Here is a 25,798-nt window from a genome sequence, read left to right on the forward strand (position 1 = left end):
AGTCATAAAGGAGTAAAAACTGCCTGCAAGGCAAAGGAGACAAAAAGGAGATGTCAGCCAAGAAGAATGGGAATACTTGAGAGAGTAGGAAAAAGTATACACTTCTCTGATCACACTTCTGACGTTCCCACTATACAAGTAAATAATCACATTAGATATTAAATTATTTTAACCTAGTAACTGTCTAGATATACTACTGATAGAAAAACCACAACTACTAAAGTTTTGTCTCATTAGGAAGGCAGGATCAGTGTCATTTAACATTACAACTATAAGTTGTCAAAACACCTTAAAGAAGTAAACTGTGGAGCTGTAAATGAAGAATAAAATATTTCATAACCTAAAAAACATTTTTCCCACTTCCACATTTATACTAATAAAGCCAGCTCAATTTCTCAATAAAATTTATGCTCTTTGACTTAAGAAGTTGTCTATTAAGTGTGGATGGAATCTTAACTCATAGATGTATATATGGCACAACTTTAACTAACTAGCATCTTTCTTTTTATATACCAATCCTGAGATTTGGAAGTTGGGGATTTCTTTCAAATACAAAGTTACAAAAGAAGAAATAAACTTTCATTTAAAAACTACTAACCATTTGCAACTAGAAAGGAAAAAAATAGTCTCCTAGAAACAAGAAAGAAGGGTTGCTCCAGCAACAAGAGTTCTTCATGAGTCATTGTGCGCTTTGATTCCTCATCAGTTCAGAATATGCACAAATCTGATGAATGATTTCTACTCAAAGAGAACCCATAGCGGCTTTCTGGACTGCTCTAACCCCTTATAGTCTTGTTGGTAAATGGTAGTGCAGTCTCTGCTTCCTGGTAAGAATGCGAGGTGAATAGGGAAACAACTTAAACAGAAATGCATGGATCAGTGGGAGTAAATGCAGGTAAAGAACATGCCCACATACTTCTCATCTAGCTACCTTACTGGCAATGGCAGATGTTGCCTGAGATCTAACAGGCCCTTGCTGTCTGACATCCTAATCACTAGCTGTCTTAAATACAGAAGTTGAACATAATCTAAAAAATCTGAATAACTTTTTCATGAATAAATAAAAAACAGAGACATCAGTATATATGGTGAATTACATCTTCCTTTACCAGAGATGGAGTAAGAATGAAAGTGAAAATTTGAGATAGCTTTCACTGTCTCCTGTGTTAATACATACTAAAAAGCTTGGAAAGACATAAAGGGTGACACTGTCTTATGAAATACAATGTAAAAGAGATCAAAAACATGGTAATTAATTTCACTCTATCTCTTAACAGAAGCCATGGTCACATGAGTCGTTTGCAATTGAAAGAAAAAGGCCATTGAAGGTTCAAAGGGCAACATCATTCAATCAAATCAGGCTTTATTTAAAAAAAAAAAAAAAAAAGGCAAAAGAACAAAACCAGGCAGGTATCAACTGGCTAGAAAGAATAAGGATAGGATCCTGCATAAAGGAGGTCAGAGCCCTAATGGACAAGGTGAACATGAGCCAGCAGTGGACCCTTCTGGTGAAGAAGGCCAACCACATACAGGACCGTATTAGCAAAAGTATAGCCAGCAAGTCAAGGGAAGTGATTAGTCCCCTCTGCTCAGCAGTTTTAAGACCACATCTGGAATACTGTGTCCAAGTTTGTACTCATTAGTACAAAACAAACATTGATGTATTGAGTAAGTCCACAGGAGCACCTGACATAGAAGGAAAGCTCAGAGAGTTGGATTTGCTCAGTCTTAAGAAAAAGAATGCTAAGAATTGTGGAGGGGGAGAAGGTGTCTTTATTGCTGTCTGTGACTTCTCTTTAGGTAGTTGAAAAGATGGAGGCATGCTCAGAAATCCACAGTGAACGAACAAGAGGCAAGGAACACAAGCTGCAACAATGGAAATTCTGATTAAATAACACAGTGCAGACAAACAAGCTGTATAGAGAAGTTGCGGAATCTTCATCCTTGGAGATATTCAAAACTAAGCTGGATATGGTCCTGAGTGACCTGACCTAGCTTTAAAGTAGAATCTAACTTTGAAATCAGCCCTGCTTTGGAGCAGTGACCTGCAACTGTCACTTCCAACCTAAATTATTCTATGATGTTCCTCTAGTTTCTTCAGCTGGAGAACAAGGATTTCAGGGCATGTCACTTAACATACCTTACAGAGCTGTGGTTGCATAGACCAAACTAGACAACATTAAAAGAGAAAGAGCTGCTGGCTGGTTTGTTTCTTCTATTTCTTTATTAAATGATTCTAAGAACTTAACAGTGGCAGTAAAATAACTGATGGGTATTAATCTGATGCACGTAAATTGGGTGAGGGGACATTTTATGCCTGATATGTAACCAAAATGGAGAATTCTTTTGAGTTCACATGATCAGACTATTGAAGTGCATTACAACTTCAAACCTTAGTTGATTAGTTCATTCTTAGGCCCTAACTCTGAAGTGATTTATACATGTGTAATATTAAACCTAGATAAAAACCCCTTAAGAATCAAGACCTTTTACCACAATGAAGTGCACAATTATAATTTCTTTTGATGATTCAAGTTTCACATGTATTGTTGTATATATTACATTCAATCTCATCAAAGACTTGTGGGTGGTTCAGCACAGACTTAGAAAGCCCACTTTTCCTTTCCACACAAAAAGTATTTTTCCAAGATGCTGCAAAACAATCAGTTACCTTTTTATTTTCCCATTCTTTGATGGAGCTGCTGTGTCCACTAGGAAGCTGCAGGATACCATCTGTGCCAGCAGATAGCAACGGAGGTTGAACCTTACTAAGGATCTTCGAGCAGAGTCTGAGGGAATCAGTAAGCTCGGACAAGTGCAAAGTATGAAGATGGCTTGTCAATGCAGAAATCATCCTGAGCAACAGCTGAGGCAAGTGTTCTGTCTGTATTTCAATGTAAGTCTCCTAACAAAGTGATAGTAAAACTCATTAATTGTAACACCAAATTCCACACTGAAAGTTATCTTTTGTAACAGTGGTACCTATCATTTGCTTAACTGTGTTCTAAACATATGGAACATGGAAAAAGGAAAATTAATATCTTAATATCCAAGAAATACATGCTTTACTTAAAAAAATAATTACAAAATTAACTTTACAGTTGGGTAACCAACAAATAGAAATATATTTAGCTCTTTTTCAGATTTTTACATCTTGTTCATTACATACAAACACATTACAAAACATAACAATAAGGCTAAAGAATGCTACTACTATTATTTTAATAGCCTTAATATAAAGGTTTGAGAATGAAAGACAAACAAGTTATTAAGAACTAAAGGGAAAACAGGCTGATTGCCATACCTGACACAGCACTCTCATACTTCTAGTAGGCTTTGAAATGAGAAAGCAAAGAATTGAGGAAAGACAGGTATAGAAAAAACAGTTCCAACAGTCTGCTACATTAAGCAATGCCAACAGGAAAAGAAGATACATATCTTATCATGACATTTAAAAGAGCCTTAAAAGAGAGCTGTACATCTAAACTAGCATATCAAACTACAAAACACTATACTTGTAACGAATACAGTGTAGTTTCAGAGAAAAGAAAATTGAGGACAGACAAAAATTTTCAGATATAAGCATCATAAAAACCACTTTGGTTATATCCAAGCAGTCTATCAAGAATCATACAATGAAACCAAAACTTCTTCTAAAGGTCTCCACCAATATATGGCAATATATTTTCAGGAAAAATAATTAATAAAGCAGATATAGTATTTCTGTAGACTATAAATATACAGAATCCCAGTATTAGCAACGAATAAAGCAATTCTTACCAAAGAAACTATATCCAACAAAAAATCCACTAACAAGCAGAAATTTGTCAGGGGTAACTCAGATTGCTCACTACCACCTCCAGGCCCAGTTTGAAGTCTGGCATGTAATGTCCTCCTGCAAAATTCAAATATGGTTTCACGATATTTTTCCCTTCCCTTACATTGACCATGTTTTTGTAACTTAATGCAGAGCTGTACACATCAGGGATAATCCCTATAAACAAATAAGCAATCTCTCATTTTACTATTAAGTAGCTCATTTGGCCCCATTGCATGCTTTCAGAAAAAGCTGCAACCAGCCTTTCACTGTAAACCAGTCTTCATTCATAAAATAAGGAAATTCAGGCTACAGAAAATTGCATTTGTGACTCCACCATATACAGCAATATTTACCAGTATAAGCATGGGCACCAATAATAGAATTAAGGACAGTGTTACTGGAAGCACAGTAATTTTGAAGAGATCTAAACCCAAGACATCAAGCACTTGAGATAAAGCCAACCAAAAGTGAAAGGAAAGGTCCGTGAAGCTTTAAAGCTGTGCAAGAGGAAAACAAAACAAGCTCTTCTAAATGTCCACTTCAACTTCAGCTGACTGCATTGTTTTACTATTGACAAGAATTCATAATCTGGTGAGTTTTATTGCTGAGTGAAGTAAGACGGAACACAAATCCCCTGTGAAATCATGTTGCAATCTGACAGTATTATAAGCAAAGGATATGAACAAAAGGAATAATATTTTGTTTCTCCAATTCATTTATTCTGCTGGGGGTGGTGGTGAGGGCAGTGTCATATTTTCAGCAATAGTTATGCTAATCCTTTCCCTCTGTTTTGGAAGTGTTCATGAACATATATGCCAAGACTGAAAAAAGGATTTATTTGAAATAATAGAAGCATTACAGAAACCAAGTCTGAAACAGTGACAGTAAGTATTTATCAAAAGATTTTAAAAAGATTTTTAAAATCATATTTAAATTGCATTCTGTCAGTAACCCTCGTTTGAAAAGTAGCACTCTACTTAACCCACACCTCCACTGGGTTACTGTATCTCTCTAACAACAGATAATTCTCTTCATAAAACTAGCAGCCTGTTTTACAGTTCAGTGAAATGGTCCCTTTGTGTAAGTAATAACACAAATTCTGTTCACATTCTGTGCTCCTACCCAGAAAGATCTACCATTTCATAAATTACTCACAAATTTGTTCAACTGTAATACCTCATAAAGGATGACTTGAATTCAAATCACTGAGCCCCTTATCAAAAATAGCTTTGAGAGAAGGCTCAATAGCAGTGAGCAATACTTAGACGGGAGAAAACACTAGGTAGAAGAAATCCTATTTTTAATTTTTAGTGGGGGAAAATCGTAAGAAAAGGCCTAAGACAAATTCAGAGGGATATCTAAATCGCTTTAAAAGTTATAACTGTGATTTAGCAATCAGACAGGATGATATAAAGATAACTTAGAATTCACAGTTTAAAATCAACTGGTTATGTTTTCACTTAATGGTGTATCTTTTTAAACAGGAAGACAACAGCTTACATAACACAGCAGCTCATGTAGAAAAAAAACAACCCAAAAAACACTCTCCAGATTCCATTTATTTATTAATAAGGCAATCACGTATCCATGCTTACAGTAACATCTACTTACATGTAGAGAAATTCTCACCTGCTTGTTAGTTGGTCAGAGACTGCTTTCTTTACTTTAGTAATTCAGTCCAATACACAAAAATTAAGTCACAGACATGTTGGAAGGGATTTTATCTAGTCCAACCTCTCACGCTGAACAGGACTGCTAACAGTGCTATATAAATTTATCCACAGTTTCGTCCAGCAGAGTCCTGGAAATCTCCCAAGGAAGCTCCACAGCCTTCCTGGGTAACCTGTTCCACTGCTGCACTATGTTCCTAGCAAAGCTTTTCTGAAAGTCCAACCTGAACCCCTGAGCCAACACTTCTCGTTGCTGTCCCTTGTTTTACCATCAGCCATTACCAAAAGTATGGCCGTATCAACTTTGTAAATGCCCTGCAGGAAGTCATAGGCTGCTATCCGAGCCCCCTCCTTGCCAGGCTGAACCAAAACTTACCTACCTCAACCTCCCATATGTCCTATGACTCTGACCGTCTTAGCAGTCCTCTACTAGAGCCTCTTCAGTTTCTCAACACTCTTCCTCAGTTGGGGTGCCCAAAGCTGAACACAATATTTCACAAGTAACCTTAGAAACACTAAGTGAAAGGAAAAATAAATTCCTTTCACCTGCTGACCATGCTTCCCCTAATGTAGCCCAAGACACAGTTTTCTTTACTTATGACAGCACACTGTTGGCTCATAGACAACTTAGTGTCCAAATATCTTAATACATTATTAAGCTATTCCATAAGCAATGAAAAAAATTTTTCTACAAATTTCATTTGAAATCCCTACATCATTATCCCTTGCCACAGCAACAACCCTGCTCTCCTGTGGTCCCTTGGTCCCCCTCCCTCCCATTAATATTTTCAGTTCTCCCTCATTTACTGTGTTCCCTCCCGTAGCTCTCCTTGCCACGTACAGGACTCCCACACTTTTTCTTCCCTAAAAGAGAGGGGCAAAAAATAACACATTCCACAAGTCACTCTTGGTAAAGCTGATGGGTTTGCTAGACACCCAATAAGTAATCCTGTACTGGACAGACAGAACAAAACAAACTAGCTTTGAGATCACTCCGTAGTCTTCCCTTCAGCAGAGGTGCTAATTCTGTCTCTTGATTTTACCCAGACACTGAGTTTGTGAGAACTCACGTTGCTGAGACCACCAACCACATCTGCTTGAAATTGGCCAAAAGATCAAAGTTAAAGGGATGGGGAAGAAAAAGACTTACAGACTAAATGATCACATTAGACTAACTTCCTTGAAAAAAAAAGCTTATAAAACAAAAGTCAACTTCAACTTTACACACACAGAGATTAAGTATTATAACCTACCTACAACATTCTTCAAACCAACGAGCAATGTAATCCCACATATAATAAGGCTCAAAGGAATTAAAGAGAAGATTGGCAGTTTTAATCAATTCTGCTGTTTTCTTGTTTTCTCTCAGTTTGCTGAAAGAAAATAGAAAGAACTTTTTATATTTTTACACTTCATTTCCGAGTTATGTAAATACACATCACCATGAGTTTACCCACTGCCAGTTAACGCTGACAAATTATCCTCCCCTCATCCCTACAGTGGTTGTTGCTCTAGAGCTCAGTATATTGGCAGGCTTCTCATATCAATGTCTTTTCACAGTTGCTAGATTTCTTCTCTATCCTTTCTTTAGTATTTGTCTTCTAACCACATTTTTAATAGATCTGTTTTCCCATGGTCATTCCTACAGTTGTTTCTCCCCCCCAGCTTTGAACTTCCCTCTTCTCTCCACCTTTTAAGATATTCAGCTAAAATCTTGAAACTCTTTTTATCCCCCTCTCTGGCTGTCTTGTAGCACTCTCCATTTTTACTCTACAAGAAAGCTCATCAGTCCACTTTTTTTTTTGAAGAACACAGATGTAAAGAATGCCACAACTAATCTATACCACTGACATACTGACTTCCAGCTGTATCAAGCAAGCATTTTTGTCATGGATAAAAATAAAATGCATGCTAAATATTTAAAAAAAATAAAATGGATAAAGACATAGCCCTTCAGACTTTTGCATTGAACACAGAAGCTGCAATTAATGTCAGTGGATCCTGTATCATGAAGAAACCAGGTCACAGTCCCACAGGCTTCACAGTCATGGTTTCAGCAACAAAAAGATGTATTATTTAATACTAAATACATTACACTCATTATTCACCTGCTTAGCTGTGTGTGATCTTTGTTGAAAGAAGGTTCTGCCTGAAGCTCCAGTTCTGCTTTGCACTGTGTATATAATGTTCGAAACACTTCAATCAATACATCCTCTAGGATGGCAGGGCCTAGAGAGAAATACCAGCAATCAGAGTCTTATGCATTATAGCACTACTGACAGTCCACATCTGAAAACTATCCAAATCATTAGCTAGCTTTGGTCACTGAAACCATAAAATTCCTTCTGTTCAATTTCATAAGCTACCTCAATTTCAGAAGTTTTTTTGCATTCCAGAAATACAGAGGCAATTGTTATGCCTGGGAGCATACAAAGCACAAGCGGAGTTCTTTTCCCATACAATGTGTGTACAATGATGGCTGGATACAAACACACCTAGTTCAAAAGCTATGCAGTCACATCAGTATAGCCCATGTTCAAGCCAACACACCCTCTTTGAGGGATTATTAGCTCAGCTTAGTAACATGTAAATGTGACTACACAGATTCCTGATCAAAGGTAGCTTTTAACCAAACAGTTTCAAATACCCACCCATAAGCTAGCTCATGCTGTTATCATATGGAAAATAAAATATATTTTGAGCATCTTCCATAATACAAGGTAAAATATTTTGAGCATCCTCCTTCCTTTTAATTTGAGGCAGGCTTTCTTTCATTCCGCATATAATCTGCAGGATACTTTTTGCAATAGCGCCTCCTACAGATTTGAGCTAAATTGAGTTTGGAGAAAAAAAACAAACTTATTTTGAAAGGAATTCACAAAGTGACCCTGCTTGAAATATCCTTTGCTCCTTCATGCTTTCTCCGAGCCTCATTGAGCTGCCTTCAGTGAGAGTGCGCTCACTGGGTTAAGTAGAAATCCCATTCGCTTCTTGCATCTCAGTTTGCTGAAAGAATCCTCATAGCTCTGCTTACTTCATGAAATCTTAATGTACACGTTGCCTCTGAAAATTTAAACTGACCCCAGAAATCACAAATTACCAGGAAGATGACAAATACTTGTCAGATATTTTGTTCTTTGCAGTCTGTCTTAACCACTTCCTTTCAAGTTGTACTCTTACGCTTTTATTATCCCTGCCCCAAATCTTAGGATAGATTTCAAAAATTATTTTGATTTTTTCAGTCACCTCCAATACTGTTACTCCAAAGAAAAAGGCAAGATATCCAACACTTAATTGTTGTAAATACTTTTGCCTCATCTACTTTTGTTCCATAGTCCTCTGCACTCACCTGCTAAAAAGTGCATTTAAACACTTTAAACAGGGGAAAGGAAAATAAAAAAAAAACCAAACAAACCAAAAAAACCCAAAACAAAACCAAACCAAAAACCCAAATAAACCCCAAACAAACCACCCACAAAACCAAAAAATACTTGCTTCCTCTGGATAAATTCTTCTGAAAAAAAAATTGTTTTCTCGTTAACATCTCTCTTCTCTATGTGTATATTAGAAGAAAGAGCAGATAAATCTTAGCTGTTGCTTTTGGGAATAAAAATAGTGAATAATCAAAATATTTGATTAAAGAAATGGAAAAGATCCAATCTGCATTTCTTCCAACATGCAGTCAGGTCTCTCTTTGACTTTAACTTACTATTTCCTGTGTTGAAAGTAGAAGAAATTGCATTTGGTGAAAGGCAAAACTAATGAATACATTAAATTATTAGCTTTGAAGATGTAAGAAATCTAGCTAACCTGCCAGTACTAATAATACAGCTGTTTTAATTTGACCAACAAGAAGAAAAATTCTCAGAGGAAAACCATGTAAAACAAGTTAAAGACTAGAAGTAATATGAAAATTACCTAGTTCAGGCTTATCCAGCAAACTGATAAGAATTCGAAAAGGCTTTAAGTCTTGCATTAATGTGCTTTCTTCTCCATGACCATTAACTTGTAATATTCCAACCATTGCCTAACAAAGAGCAAAAGCATATCAGGAAAACAAAAACAAAACCAGAAAACAGTTTTTGAAAGAAAGATGCAATAAAAGCTGCATATAAAGGGAAAATTCTCAGTAGTGGAGACCACTATTTCATCTCACTGCAGCTCATTCTCCCCATGCTTAAGTATTCTCTCAACTTTGCCTATAAGAGTATTTCTGTGGAACAGAACTTGATAACTTGTATATACTTAAAGTCAAAATAAAATATTATAAACAGATACCAATTCAAAGACAAATTTTGTAAGACTAAAAGACATGAAAAGTGATGAACAAATGGTTTGAGAAGGTAAGGCATGTAGATATTAAGGGCTTAATAAATAATAATCTGGCCATCCAGGATATACCCATGTATGTGGTGGAAAACTTTCTTGACTAAGTTGACTAGATAGCAATGACAACTTCAAAACAAATGGGAAAACTGAGTTTCTGTACTGAAGCAGTTTAGGGAACGAGCTGCAGAATTAAAAAAAGCCCAAAGAAACTGCCACAGATTTTCCTTAGTTTTCTCTGTGGCTGGCTTTGCTGTCAGTTAAAACTAGTTTGTTTCTTTTACAGCTTCTAAAAAAGGAGTACAAAGAAGAGAAAGAAGAGAGATGGGAAAGAAGAGAGACAAGAAAACAGGTTCAACCTTGCTATCTGCTATAAACCAAGTATTATCAGCCAGTATCCTGAAAGAAAAGTCTGTACTTGAATATGCCTTCAGAAAGTCAGAATTTTCAGTACATTGTATCAATGAATAAGATAGGGGTGGACTGGATAAAAGAACACACAAAGAGACTGCTAGGGAAGAAGGCAGAAAGGAGCAATGCTTTTGAAGTCTTTCAAAAGACAGCAAATGGTTTTAGAAGGCATATGCAATTTGTATTATGTAGAGCAAGCCACTGATTTTAACGTCTGTAAAAAATTTTGAAGGAAAAAACAAGTGAATTATCCCCATTAAAAAAAAATGACCACTCTCCCTTCTACTGTAGCAGTAGTGCCTGCTACCAAAAAAAAAAAGAAAAAATATCAAATGGACTATATGAACTCACACTGTTGTTAGTGTTTTAAGACAGAAAAGCTTTAATGACACTGATTAAGCTAGAAAGATGGACAGATTTAAAAGGAAGACCACAACCTATTAACCTATTAACAAATGCCTAAGTGTTGCTAAAAGCTCACCACATTTTGTATAGAAGGTACATGCAAAACTGTATCTCATTCAGGCCTCTCCTTTAATTGGATAATTTCTGAATCATCTGCCATAGGAGGCAGAAGGGTGACAAGAGAAGGGTGAGAGAGTGCCAACAAGGTCTTTACTGCACTGGAATTCTGGGGTCTCTTACTCATCAGTAGAACAGCAATCTCATTACCTTCAGATAAAACCAAAAGTGCTAACTCTGTGCTGGATATCAGCTTTAAGTTCTGATGAGCTAAATATCATCGTGTCAGCTACTAGTGTTGGAATCCCCACTCTCGCTCCCATATACAGCGCCACAATTCTGACTGAGCATCAGAAAAATACTGACCTTATCAATTTGCCTTAATGATAAAATGTCTTCCTGATTTCAAGATCAGACTCACAGCATCTTGAAAGACATCTGTATACTTTAACTACTGTGAGAAGGAGCACAGTTCTTGAGGCCAGGTGATCTCAGCTCACTTAGCAAGGCTTTAAGGGTCAAATAGTATGACTGCCAATTTGCTCAACTATTCCTGACTGCCAATGGACAGCAGAAAAGACATTCCCCTTGCCTCGAGGGGAGGAAGACCCTTCTTACTCAGACCTTCTGAGTAAAAGGTAAAAACCTTTTCTGATTCCCGAGACACAGAAGAGTTTCTGTATCTACAGAAGTAGAAGAGAATTCTCCCACTCCGTTTTATGAAAGAACAGGCTCCAGTGTGCTGGGCTCAGAACCAAATATCTTCCATGTATGCTACATTCATTGTGGAAGAGGAGAGAGAGAAATGTAATATTTGTCCTGATCATACTGTTATTCTAAAGAAACACATTATCCTATGTCTTCATTTTTCCACTGAGAAGGGTGTAGAAGAGTAGGACACAATACCACAAAAAGACAGAAATTACATGGTCACATTGAAATGGCAAGTCAAAAGATAAAGATACAGCAACTTTGATCAGCATCCATTTATGAATATATACGCCACAATAAAACATCATACAATAAAACACCATATAGCTACCTGGACTAACATCTCCTTAGAGAAGGTGTTGAAATAGTAAGTAGCATGCTCCTCAGGATTGCTGTGCCTTGTACTTCTGGGTCCTATAAGGGCACCATTGTTATCAAAACCTTCAAGCAAACAAAAGACAAGGCAAATAAGTATTTGTCTCTTAATAGCATATTTTGCCAATTTCTTTAAACTAGAAATCAACACACTAGCACTGATAACTTACCAAGATGAAGTCCAAGTAATGTTGGCAAGAGAAAGATGATTTTACAGAGTTTAATACAGGAAACTAAGTGATACTTCCATGCAAGCAGTTTGCACACAAATTACAAACTTCAGTTTTATGCAACATTATTAACCAAATTACTTCTTGTACAAAAGAAACAAATGTTCACAAACACTGCACGAACCACATGGTCCTAGAGTATCTTCAAGAAAACCTGTCCCACAAAAATATTTCAATATTAATATTATTATGAGAACACAAAATTCAGTATTTTAAAGATAAAGAGATGATCACCAAAACATGCTGACATGACTAAGACACTTAGAGAGAATATCAGTCACGTTACACAAAATTAATTTTGTTATTCGAAATTACATGAAGGAGATAGGCCTTTGTTTTGTAAGTTTGTATCTTTTCTTTCACCATGTAAATTTTTTTATTCTACAAAAAAGGTTTGGAGGGGGGTGTGTGAGGGGAATTAAAAAAAAAAAAAAAAAATCAAGAAGTTGGTCAGGATATCACCCTGTTCCACAGAAGCTTTTTCCACAGTTTTTGTCTTGAAGTGACAAAAATAGAAGGAAAGCCTGAGAAGATGCATGCCCTTTAGCAGCAACTTAAAACAACCACTGTTAACAATGGTTAAGCTAACCTGGATTTAAAGAGATGTAATGTGATTTTTATGTCTAAAGAATGTTAATAGACCACTCCCAGCTATAAAACAACAGGAAGGAATAGCTAACACCGGAATTAAATAATGTCATACAGAACATCAGACTTCAGAGAGTCTTCCAACATAACTGACCCCCCTCTCCCCAATGTTTTGTATTAGGCGTAGAATATCACAACAATATAAAAGAAGCATAGTGTCAAAAGAAAAACAAGCAAAAAAGCTATATTGCCAGAAGGTCTGTCCAAATATATAGCAAAGGGAGGCACTAGCTGTTCACAAAACAGGACCAGGAACAGTCACTGTAAAACTATCTTCTGAAGTTATCTCTCAGTAGAGACTATGCTTATGACATAGCTGTAGAAGACTGTTTCACAACTAAAAAAGCAGCATATTTTAAACACAAGAAATATCTTTTTCAATGACAGCAAAGAGACATATCTAATCCACCAAATTCAGATGAAACATTAGTGCAGTGTTTAAGCTGGAAATTATTTTTTCCCTAAATTGGAAAATGTAGGTATGGAGCATGACAGTGCATTTCACTGTCTTTCTTTAAAAGATGAGTAATTTGCAAGTCAGTGTCTTGAGAAATGATTAACTAAAGAAGCCGGGATTTTTTCATATTTATCTTCTAAATCCCTGCAGTTTCTACAGCAACAAAACCAATCCCCTCATGCAAAACACTGTTGCTGACTTCATCCCCCCCTTCATAACTTCAGTTCTCTCTCACATCACTTGACTACTTACTTCCTAGCTCCCCAATCACCCACAGGCTACCTGCCTCTGATGTCTTAACTATAAGCTGGGAAAGATGCAAGAGCTGCTGGGAAGGGTTCTGGGTAGCCTGAGAAGCACGTATGTGCTTGATGGTGAGCTGGGAAGCCAAACAAAAAAGGTAACGGCAGACCATAAAACAGTCTCCCCTCAAGTAGAGAAACCACTTTATGTCTCTCCATTCAGTCTCCAATTTCTGTGACTCTTTTAGGAACTCCCATGTCAGAGATCCTGACTTCTCCCAAAGCAGGTTGAAAGTGGTTTTAAAGAGTAACAGGCCAGTTTCATGTGACCACAGGCTTCATTTCCTTAAAATAACAAGGCTGAATAAGAGTAAATATTTTCTAAAATTTTCTAATTTCTAGTTTTCTAAATAATCCCTAGCTAGTCTTCTAAATAGCTATTATTCTCTGCTACTCTCTTCTGATTACACACTGGTTTCATATAAAAATTAAATGTGTATTGTATTGATATGCTGCTATTTGGTAGAAGTAAAAGTGTGCATCCTGTCATTGATCGATTTTTACCCTAGAAAGGCATTGAAATAATGTTCTAGTTGCATGGAGAATGTAAGTGATTGGCGATTTGTTAATTCAACCATGCAAATATCTAATGAAGCTTAAAGTTTGCATACTCAAGCCTCCATCAATGTAATATCAACATTTTTCAACATTCTTTTATTTTCATCCCTTCTATACTGTTGTGTTCCAACTGCCATTTACACTCTATAATGCCTGTTCTCTGGTTTTTCCATTTTATGTTTTTAGGGAGACAGAAGTTGCCTCTCAGTATCTATTTACACAGTCCTAGTGCATCAGGCTCTACCCCTGAACGTGGCCCATAATTGCCGCTACAGGAAAATGTACCAATAATTTACGTAACAGGAAAGAGTTCCAGCATGACATTCTTCATCTTTTATATCCATGAAGAGAGATAGTGCCTTTCTTCCTTATGATAAAAATTAAGTATTTCATTTTTCCAAGAATCTTTCCCCGCAATATGGCAAAATACTGCTAATGAACATACGACCCTTCCTCCACTTTTAGTGAACAATGAAATGAAATACAAACCTACCTAGAAGCCATGCATAAAGCCTTCGGTTGAGTGACATATCCCTGCGCAGTACTACATGAAGGGCTGCTGACAAAATTCTGATCATGTCTGGACGTGTTGCCTGAAAAAGTTAGAAACAAGATTAAGTTTAACTATGAAAAGTAACACTTTTCTATGCTAGCAGCTTAATGTGCACTAAAACATAGTTAATTTCATATTCTGACATTTCTGAATTTGGAATAGTGCAAGAAAACAATCTTGCTCTTAGGAAACCAAAATATGATTATTATTTGGAACAGATACTTTGTAATAGTATGCACCCTTTATGAACAGCAAAAATACTTGACTCCATTAACAGCTCATTTTTGTTACAAGACATTTCATTTTGTTTATCAGCCAAAAGCCTCGGAAGCAAATTCAACTAAAATCCAGTGGGGAAAAAAAAAAAATCACTGAAGAATTTTCAATACCTTTCAATCTCTTACTACTTTAAATGTTTGTGTAAGTCTTAATATTAAAAAAAAGCTGTATTGATAATTTCACCATTCTAGCACCTAAACAGAGACACTCCAAATATTCCGATAGTAACTGATAAATGTGAACAAACCACTTCCAGAAGCAAGAACACAGTTCTTTTTACAGGAAAGTGCAGGTTTTCCGTAATTTCTAACAAGGTGACAATCAACCTTGTATAAGTTTTCCTCCAGGAGTAAAATAAATCATGGATCATTTAAAAACAGAAAGTGACTGACAATAAATGCAGTCAAAAAAATGACCTAGAAGTTGTAAGGTCTATCTCCCACTACTGCTAGGGCTAACTACTTACCCAAAACCAATAATCATTTTCAATTCTCTAGTGTTCTGAATTAGTTATGCTAAGAGGATTAACTTTTGCTGCTTTTGAACACTGAGAATTGGAAACTTGCACATGAACAGATAATTTGTTTTCTCATCAAATTAGAGCAAATTAAAAGCTTCTGCATAGACTAAACATCATAATTTATATTGGGTTTGCATATACAGAAGCCAAAAGTTAACTTCAAAGTTAACACATCAAGTTAAAAAGCAGAAGGGCAGAGATCACGACATAAGAATAGCCAAACCTATCAGAGAAACTCTTACATACGACTCTTGTTCAAGCTTGGAGAAAATCATTAACAAAGACTGACTAAATATTGCTACTGACTTAAGAAGCGGAGTACATTTAGGAGTTTGCCAATTCACCTCTCGTGTTAATAACCTACCTGGCTCATGTGGAAAGGAAAACAAAAAAGGATAAGGTCCAACGTGCTCCTCTGTACTAAAACGCTGGTATCTTGCACTGACGTGCTTACTGCTTCCACCTGAAGTAACGGCAGACCCCCCCCCAAAATAGTTATTTACTGTATTATTTAAGAAGGTAGATATAAGAGAACACTCACAAAATAAGAATAGTTGTTTATAAATAGTGATACGTGTGAAATGAAGTTATTTTAAAATTTTGACTAATGAAACAAGATAAAACAGGAAAATAAAAAGTTTCACTACTGAGGAAACATAATCAACATAGATTCCCTGAACCATACAAACATTAACCTTTTGCTTTTTTGTATTACCAATGAATATCTTAAGTTTAAAAGACAAAATAATACTCTCTATATATAATTTTCAAAGAAATACAACAAAACTCAACCACTTTTAACTGAAGTGTGTCATGAATGGAAAGCTTTATACAAAACCTAAGCAGTTCTGAAACATTAACTGAGCTTTGCAACACTTTTATCATGCACAAAAACATCAGCTTAACTGGAGCTATAATAAATAAATGTGCATTTTTATCTCTTCAAAGGCTATGTTCAAAGATAGAGAAGACATCTAAACCCCCCAGAAGTATATTATTATATAAATAAGTAACACCATTGTCTTCACTGTTCCAACAAAACATTACCATTAATTCAATGTCACTGCCAATTATGTAGAGTTGATCCTCCATTGAAAGCTTCCTGTTCAAATGGGAGAGGACATAGGTGATCCCAGGCAAGCGAACTGCAGGGCTTGTGAGGAGGCTACCCCAGAGAGCACTGTAGAACGCAGACTGATCCACAGCCGAGGCAACCTTCTCCAACAGCGTGTTCGTTCTGCGGTAAAATCAAGTCAGCTTAATTAGGACATGTATCACAGCCATTGTCCCTGTCCCCAATTTTAATAGATATAAAAATAAATTGTTACAGGAAGGTCAAAACTTTCTTTTGAGAGGCCAAGAGGAGCACCAATTATACGCTGAACCTTATAATGCAGCCTGAACAGAGTGATCCAACTAGCAAGCCTATGGGCCAACCTGGCTTGCATAATACTTCTGCCTGCCAACAGCTTCTCCTTATGTACTCCTTATGTTCAAAGAGCCAAATAACTTCCTCATCTGCTACTTAAAGCCAAGTGTTGCTACAGACAGAGGTTTCAGAGAGACAGCAGGAAGGCATAGCTACTGAAGAAAAGAATCAAGCAAATGGCTTTTGCCCTCTCGTTCCTTGCGCTGAGCACTTCTGGCAATAACAGGGCATAAAAATATCACAATTCTTTGAGCACAAGCAATCCCTTCCCCTGTCCTCATTTCTCTCCACTCATGTGGCAGCACCTTTGCACCCTATAGGCCCCAGGAGGCAAGCTGAGTAGCCCTTGTTCCCCGTTGTAGTGATGCCAACTACACTGGGTGTATCTGCCTACGCAGAAATAGAAAAAGACAACGTTAAATTGCTCTTCACATACAAGTTGTGAAAATTCTAGCTTCTGAAGTTGGAAATATCAAGAATATGTAAGCATGTGAACAGTTCCAAGAACTCAAAGCCTTGGAGTGTAACTTCATCCTTTAATATGTTAAGATTCTACCCCAGCACCCCAGACACCACAGTCAAGATATCTAGCAAGCCTAAGACCTGGTTGAGTTAAGAAGAGCCATTACGTCCCAAGGCCACTCTGCTAGAAATAGACTAATAACATATAGAGATAGGTGGATTCTTGCTGTCTCTTACATAGGTGGTTTAATAACAGTTTAGATATCATAACGAGTAAATCTTAACGATGGAAGCTTTGTTTGTCTTAATTCAGATAAGGTATGTATTTTAGACCAGGAATAATATGGCAGTACTACCTTAGAGCAAACCCATGGAAAAGAAACAAGTAGCATATTCCTAACACGTTACATATCTCAATCCATAACAAGAATCATAGAATCATTTAGGTTGGAAAAAAACCCTTAAGATCATCAAGTCCAACCGTTAACCTAGCACTGCCAAGTCCACCACTAAACCATGTCCCTAAGCACCACATCTACAGGTCTTTTAAATACCTCTAGGGATGGTGACTCAACCACTTCCCTGGGCAGCCTGTTCCAATGCTTGACAACCCTTTTGGTGAAGAAATTTTTCCCAATATCCAATCTAAACCTTCCCTGGCACAACTTGAGGCCATTTCCTCTTGTCCTATCACTTGTTACTTTGAAGATGAGACCAACATGTAACACTAAGTCTACTTAATGTCAATTCACTTTCAATAACAGGAACAACTAACAGTTAATTTATCATAATTAATGTTAAGAATATTCTACCATACTATTCCATTGCAATTAATATAACTGGATGAAATTAAATACCACCTATCTTAAAAAAAAAATAATCCACGTACAAGTATTTAATGAAAAGTTGCAGCAAAAAACCCCCACCCAAATCAAGCGTATCATCTTATTAACATATCTATCCTTACCTTTCATAATACTCTGACCCCTCCTCTAACCCAGGCAGAATCCCAGTTAACAGTCCTTGTAGTCCTGGTTTCAATGTTTTCCCCAAAGGGAGGTAATAAATCTCGTACAGACTCAATAATGTTGGCTTGACGGACATAGCTGCATTGGCAAGGAGTGGAAATAGTCCGGAACTGTGAAAAATAAAATTTATCTTTTTTTAGGAAGCTTCTCATGTGATACAATTTCATTTATATCTTAAGACTGTTACAGGCATGTCCAGTGTAGTTACAGTATCAGGCTTTTATCTTAGAATTTTGCACAGGCACAGACCACCACATAATATGACTGCCTTCCAGATTGACAGGTTGGTATGCCAAGATTAATATTATGAGCTTTATTAGTATTGTGATAGCAAGCACTGAAGGCCCAGAGATGACTGTGTCTTTCACCAATAAAACAAATATGATAAACCAGAAGCATCTCTGCAAGACAAAATGTTAATTTTGATCATGCTGAACTACATCACAATGGAAAATGTATTTAAAAACCACACTGTCTTTGCACTTATTAAGAAAAAAACAAAAATGGATGAGAACATTTGAGGAAATTTATAGAAATACTTTTCTGTGAGAAAAGAAAAATAATGATGTTTTACTTCACCAAGTAAAGATAAATTTTACTTCACTAAAGATAAAATTTAAGACATTTATACTGTTAAGTAGCAACAAAGTATACATTTACTTCAGAAATTCAGTTTGAAAACAGATTCTCAAACTAACAATAAACTGTTCATGATGTAGCATTTAAAGGATTGAAAACATTGGAAGTATGCTTTGAGTTTACTATGAATGTAAGTGTAAGTTCATGAAAGTTACAAATGTGATCAGCTAAGGGGAAGTTACCTACATACTAAAAACATTTTTGCTGTTGCTGCTAAATATCATAAATTATTACAAACAGTAGCAATAATCAAAGGCATGTGAACATAACTGCAATTTTCAAAATCACGGAGGACTCAAGTCAGAAGACCCCTGACACATGAAGAAGAAAACCAAAAAACAGTAAAAAAAGTATGTTTGAGACAAGGGTCTTAAAATATACACCTACAAATCTACTGGCACAACTTGAGGCCATTTCCTCTTGTCCTATCGCTTGTTACTTTGAAGATGAGACCGACATGTAACACTAAGTCTACTTAATGTCAATTCACTTTCACTGTCTTTGTGAAAGACAATGTTATCCATGGATAACATGGATACGATGTTATCCATGTTACAGGGAAAAAAAATAGAATCTTTCCAAAGTACAAAAATGTTCGTAAAAATTATTTTTGCCTTTATCTATCTAGAACTACTGCCTTGCCATTGTCAACTGGTTTCTTTTTTCTGCAGAAAATGTCTTTTTGTTCAATAACCAGCACACTACCCCACAGTCTTTCTTTGTAAGGCTACTACTCATCCTTCAAGATTTGATGTTCAGACGCTCATTCTGCTTTCATGAAAAATACTGGAATCTTTGATAATGCCTTAATGTGAATGTCAGTTTTCTCCCAAGCATCAGTAACAATGGCTTTTAGTTACATTACACAAGGTAGCATTTTCCACTGTCCTAGAACTTATTGTTAACAAGATATTGCAGCTACTGAATCACTGCACAAGCAAAAAAGGCAAGCTATGAGTTCACAGAATCTTTAAAAACATGTGGAAACACAGAACTGAGACACTCCCCTCCCCCCGCTCACCAGATATAACTATATATAAACATCTTGACAATGCAAGACAGAATAGCTGATGGTAAGGCATACAGTTTATTTCCAAGCATTAATACACACCTTTGCTACCTAAGCAGAATTCTATTTTATTCCACTATTTCTCAAACTGATGAAATGTTAATCTCCAGGGATTAAGAACCATGTGTGACTGGGTGTATACACATATGCACACATCCCTCTATGCATTATATAATAAATAGCTTAATGTCTTGCCCACCCCACCCAACCAAAAACCTACCGGAGGTTTAGGAATCAGTATACTTTCACTACACTTACTTTTCAAGGTTATCCTTCCTTTTCATTATCATCAGTTCTAGAGACTGACAGTGAGAAAAATTTTGTACTTGCCCCCCATTCCAACAAAACAGACAGTCTTTCTGTTCTGTTGATTTGATTGCTTGGAAGAGAAAGTTTCTTGCAATAAACTATATTGAAATTCTTTTCCAATACCACTTATTGGTAGTGGAAAATTCTTATTCTAAATTACAATAGAAAAATGTAATGTGAATACGTTGAAATAAGCGTTAACACTTCAATTACTGTACATAAGTGCACAAAACTTTGTTTATTTCAATGAAGAAATTATAAATTCTAGGTTTTCTACCACTAAAGTTGGCCCCTAACAAAAGTTTAGGTGATCTGTTTATCTTCTGATATAGAATATTCAGGAGAAGAGTACTACACAAGCACCGCTAACATGAGGGAAAGAAGTTGATTGATTCTTGCTATATAACAAAGCAATATTATTAATACAAAATGCAGGAAACCAAAAGCATCTCAGCTATGCATTTGGAATGGAGTTGTTTAAACTATCGTACCTGTAGAGGAAAAGATCTTTGGCCAAACGCTTGGGTCCAATGATTTTGAAAATTATCTCATATGTTTCAAGTGCCTTCCGATGAACCCCTCCCGGCAAAGCTGGATGAAGACATTGTGCTAAGCGCTTGCCTATAGTCAGCTTTTTCGGAACTACCTGGTACTTCGCGTTGTTCTGCAGTACCTGATAAATCAACACATTAAGAAAAACAGCACAAAACAAGCTAAACATCAAATGTACATTTTATAAATGAGTTCCTGAACATGGTAAGTCACAACATATACCTAAAAAAAAAAAAAACAACCCACTTTTAAGAACGTACCGTGGAGCTTTTTCTTTGCAATGCCTCTTCACTTGTACACTTGCTATAGATGGAATTGCAAAGGTATTTAAAACTTCACTTGTAACGGGCTCCTTACTTACAGCTTGTCCATTTCATTTTACTCATCCTTTTGAGGACAAAAATTACTATTTCCTTTTGTTAAAATCAATTGCCAGTAGCTCAAAGAGGACTATTAAATGGTGGGTGGTGAGTTTGGGATAACTTTAAGAAACCACCATAGAGTGAGACAACATCAAAACTTTACCACTGCCTAAAACTATATAATCACTTCAGGACTGGAACACAGAGTTGCATTTACATCTTTGGATTTTTCTTTCCCAGTATCATAGCCTTCACTTTGTATGCATGTGTGGCAAGAACTGTTATAATCAAAAAAAATGAAAGAAATGGGAGTTCATACAAAGAAATTATGCCACTGGCAATGCCAACTATACTGTCATTCTTGATTTTCCACAAAGTTTAAAGGGTAGAATGTAAATGCTTCAGACCTGTAATTTTCTATGCCAAATTCTCAAAGCTTCACACTGGTAAAGTGTGTGTGTGTGTGTGCGCGCGCGCGCGTAAAGGGAACTCTATGACCCTGACTGGAGATCCCTAGAAACACATAGGACTGATTAGAACAAGATTTTTATATCAGGATCTGTATTCATTTGTAGACTGCTATTAAAGATCACAATGGTATTACACATTCAACTTATTAACTGTTAAAACAAATTAGAACAATAACATTGTCTGGTCAATGAATGATTTGAGCCCCATTTTATAACTCATGCTTCCTAAAAATATTGCTGGTATTTATACCGGCTACTATTTTGCACACTATTTCAATAAAATTGAAGTACATTAGAAGTAAATGTTAGTAATAAAAAAGGTGTTGCATTTATTTCCACTAGAAATGTAAATAACTTTTCCCTTTACTTACAATTACAAAGAGTTCAACTGTAAGTCTTAGAAAGGCATTTGTTTGATTTGTTTGCTCCTTGCACACACCCAACATTTGGCTCGGGCTGCTAAAATATTTGCAAGAATATTAAGACTGCTAGAAGCTTGCACTTATGTATTTTTACACCAGTACTCTTTGTCAGTTCCTGAATCTTTTCCAAGAGTACCTGCCAGGCATACCTTGTTTAGCTTTCCAAGTGCGGATATTAAATCCGCCCATTCACTGGAATATTCAAAGTTCTTCAGTGCTTTGTCAACAGCTGCTACATAGTTTCTGTACTTGGAATCAGTCAGTAGCTCCAGCTCCTCCGTGTTCATCCTCCCACGGTGTCCCCACTAGAGACTAGCTTGCAATTCATGTACAGACATTACCTGTTCAAAATAAAAAATAAAAACCCATGAAACCATTCTTTCCAGAGACATATTATTAAAACGATTTTGTATAAAGAGCACTACATTTTCCTCAAAGGCATTACAAAATATCAATCTGGAATCAGTTTACAGCAAATCTTAAACAAAAGCTAACATATTGCACACAGATATTTAACATGTCCAAAAGAGTGTATTTGTAATCAAGTCCTGTTAAAAAAAAACCCAAACAAAAACACAAATCAAAAATTGCACAAACCAAACAAAAACCCCTAGAAAATTAATGCCCTGCCCCTCCCAAAAAGCACTGTTTATTCTAAACAATGCAACAAAGGGATTTTTTGTTTTCTTTTTTTCCTCCTCTTGGTCCATCATCCGAAAAACCCACCTTTCCACAAATCAGCCCTTCTGAAAACAGAAGACACCAATCTTTCCTGCATCACTTCCAGGCAGAAGACAAGAATGAAGGACACATACAATAGTCACACACTATTCAGAGTACTTTCACGCATCAACACTTCCTTTTACAAGACCTGGTATTCTAATTCAGCGATGCAACTCTACTTTGTTTTTATACTACCATCATCCACACACAACAGAAGTATATGTTTACTAGTGTTCTGTAATCAGAGGCTTTTGCAATTTGCTCTATATATTTTCGTCACATGGTAGTCTGCACCAAGTAATTAAGATATTCTAGTTCCAGAAACACCACCTCATACTTTTATAGGCCATACACTATTTATTTAATGAAATTCAATCACTATTAAGAAGTACGTTTTTAAAGCTACTTTAACCCCAAGCAACTACAACTCACAATGGGAAATCCTATTGTAGCACATCTGTGAAAAAGGCAGCTTTTGTGCCCCCTCTAATTGGGGTCTTTTGGGAGTTCCCTCTGATACTCAGCTTCAGAAGAGACTTCACACTCAGCAAATGCTGCTCTCTTCTGTCTCAATTAAAGGAAAACGGGAAGAAAATTGTGTGCAGAAGCACAGGCTGAAGCACGGTAGACCAAAAAAAACCAGACAAACCATGGAACAGGTATAAAGAAGCTGTCTACCAGCTACAATAAATAGTCACACTGAAAACAGCGCCTTCAGTGAGCCCTTCCAAAACGGCTGGAGAACATGCCTCGTTGGCCCCTATTCCCAGTGAGCAGCAATATGACAAAGTAGCAGGACCGTTTGAAATTAAAAATGCCTATGAAATAATAGAGCAGAAGAATTAGCAGAAACAAAAAGTGATATTCTGATTTCTGGTAGTTCTACAGGTGATGGAGATAATAAAAACCACATATCTTTAAATTCTGCTCAGGGAAAAGTTCAAGTGTTTTTAGATCAATCAGAACAGACTAACAATTCAACCCGTATTACTTCATGTAATAAACACACTCCAGTTGTGCAAGATGCATCAAAAACATGAACGCTTTTCTGCCTTTTATCATACACGATCAATTTAAAGTGTTTTATACGGACACATAAAAATCTTTATTTGATTTGCACTATATCCATCCCTCCCTTCAAATGGTGTTCTCTCCAAAATGGCTACAAAGCTGCTATTTAATAACTTTGTTCTCATAAGGAGTTACCACTGACTGAACAACATAAAACCCTAGGATTGGTTATCCAGTATTTTCAGCTACCTGAAGGCCAACTCCTTGCCATGTTCTTGAAACAACCCCAAAATCTACAAACTACGTCACTATCAGTACTGTTTTACCTTTTCAGCACTCCAAAAGGTAAAATGAAGAAAGCTGTACTCTGACATCTCCAAATTAAGACAGTAGTAAACCAGGCTCGAAATTTCACAATCGTAAGCTCGTAAGTTTATCACAAAGTACCCTGGCAGATTCGTGCTCCCTGCTTTTTGTTCCTTTAATTAGCAGGTGTTTCTGAAGATAAATTGATAAGAGCCCAGCTTTAAGCCTCCCAAATTTTTTTTTTTTTTTTTTTTTAGTACTGGAAGAACATTAAAAAAGTGTTGCTGCAGTCAGAGACAGCACACCGCCACTCTGGGTGGTGGAGACGGACCTTTGAGAACCCTCCCACCCCCAACCTTTCATGCGTGGGCACATGTAAGGTGCCAGACAAGCCTCTCTTCTGCTGTCATCACATTTATCTTTTCATCTACAGAACAACCAAAATTCCACATTAATGATTTCTTTATCCTTATTACTATCTTTCTCCCCATATTGCTCATCTCCTGGTTTCTCAGCATGGTAAGGAAAGTAGCAAGAAAGAAGAAAAACAAGAAAGGGAAGGACGAAAAGAAGAAAAAGAGCTGGGATAGCAGGAGTGAATAAACAGGCCAAGAATTACAAACCTTTTGCACTCTTGATTCTGATGGCAGACTAATAATGACAGATTGTCTCCAAGGCAGAACAGAAATGCAAACCATTACTTGAAAAGCATATTCCGGGTGCCAAATTGATAGACTTCACGATATCCCACTGGTGTAAAGCACTTAGATCTCACTTTTTATTTAAAAAAATTACTTCATGTGGTTTCGTTTTATAATAACCATCTTTCTTTGGATTAAGTCCAGAAAAAGATCAGGTTCGCTTTGAAAAAGCTGTAGAATGCCAACAGATTTCTCAGAGACAGTTGCTCAACCGCCAATGTCTGATCTCCAAAAGTAAAATAAAGTATTAACACTAAAAAAGAAGAAAGGACCGACATACAAAAGCAGCATAATTCTCATTTTTTCCAGGCACAAAGGATGGAGACAGAACTTGATACAGCGAATAATGCTTTCTGAGTGAAGAAAGCATCAGCATCCTTTTTTATCCAGCTAAAGCATAAATGCAACTACTTATGGCTGAGTGGAAAACAGGGCTCTGTCTTCCTCAAGTGCTTGAAAAACCTGAAAGCTGAGAGTGGACTGATTCAGGATTATCAAAGGTTAGACAAAACCAGCAGGAACACAGGGTTAAACAGGTAGCTTTTTTTTGGACTTATTAACTAATCAGAATATTATCTTCCTTTTAAAAACAAAAAACAGTAACAACTTTGACTGAATAATCTATACTTTTAGACAAGTCTATTGCACACCAGCTGATACTGATGAACTTACTCTAGTCATGTAATTGATATTTACATTTATCCGTATGTTGTCAGTGAATTTAATCATTATGAAGTTTTGTATAGAGAAGAAAAAACATACTCTGTTTTCTTACTACTCTATGGTTATGGTCTCATTTTTCTTTCTTAAAAAAAAGTTTACAGGGAGAGAACGAATTTCTTGCATATTTGTTCCCCACGATGAAGAGTCTCTATTTTAAACATCTTCCAAACCATATCAGTAGCCATAATAAGCCAGGGATGCAGAGAAGATACTATGTAAATATTATGTATTATTTTTATAAACCTGGCACTATTTTTATACTAAGATCAT

At 36.4% G+C, this 25,798-nt stretch overlaps 1 protein-coding gene across 2 annotated transcripts in view; it reads right to left on the minus strand.

Moving 5' to 3' along the window:
- DOPEY1 (dopey family member 1) overlaps positions 1-22,407 on the minus strand; it is a 58,538-nt gene extending 36,131 nt beyond the window's left edge. For both annotated transcript variants that reach the window (XM_009333121.1, XM_009333120.1), the window contains exons 1-13: positions 22,214-22,407; positions 20,750-20,931; positions 18,181-18,351; positions 16,370-16,559; positions 15,687-15,785; positions 14,464-14,563; positions 11,732-11,841; positions 9,409-9,517; positions 7,599-7,719; positions 6,744-6,863; positions 3,781-3,895; positions 3,305-3,334; positions 2,672-2,905 (exon numbers count right to left, since the gene is read on the minus strand). In XM_009333121.1, coding sequence (XP_009331396.1) covers positions 2,672-2,905; positions 3,305-3,334; positions 3,781-3,895; positions 6,744-6,863; positions 7,599-7,719; positions 9,409-9,517; positions 11,732-11,841; positions 14,464-14,563; positions 15,687-15,785; positions 16,370-16,559; positions 18,181-18,351; positions 20,750-20,931; positions 22,214-22,351 — 1,719 coding nt within the window. In that variant the 5' untranslated portion in view covers positions 22,352-22,407. The remainder of the gene's footprint in view (positions 1-2,671; positions 2,906-3,304; positions 3,335-3,780; positions 3,896-6,743; positions 6,864-7,598; positions 7,720-9,408; positions 9,518-11,731; positions 11,842-14,463; positions 14,564-15,686; positions 15,786-16,369; positions 16,560-18,180; positions 18,352-20,749; positions 20,932-22,213) is intronic.
- Positions 22,408-25,798: the final 3,391 nt, after the last annotated feature.

This window comes from Pygoscelis adeliae, unplaced genomic scaffold (assembly GCF_000699105.1).
Source record: "Pygoscelis adeliae isolate BGI_AS28 unplaced genomic scaffold, ASM69910v1 Scaffold57, whole genome shotgun sequence".
Classification (NCBI taxonomy): domain Eukaryota; kingdom Metazoa; phylum Chordata; class Aves; order Sphenisciformes; family Spheniscidae; genus Pygoscelis; species Pygoscelis adeliae.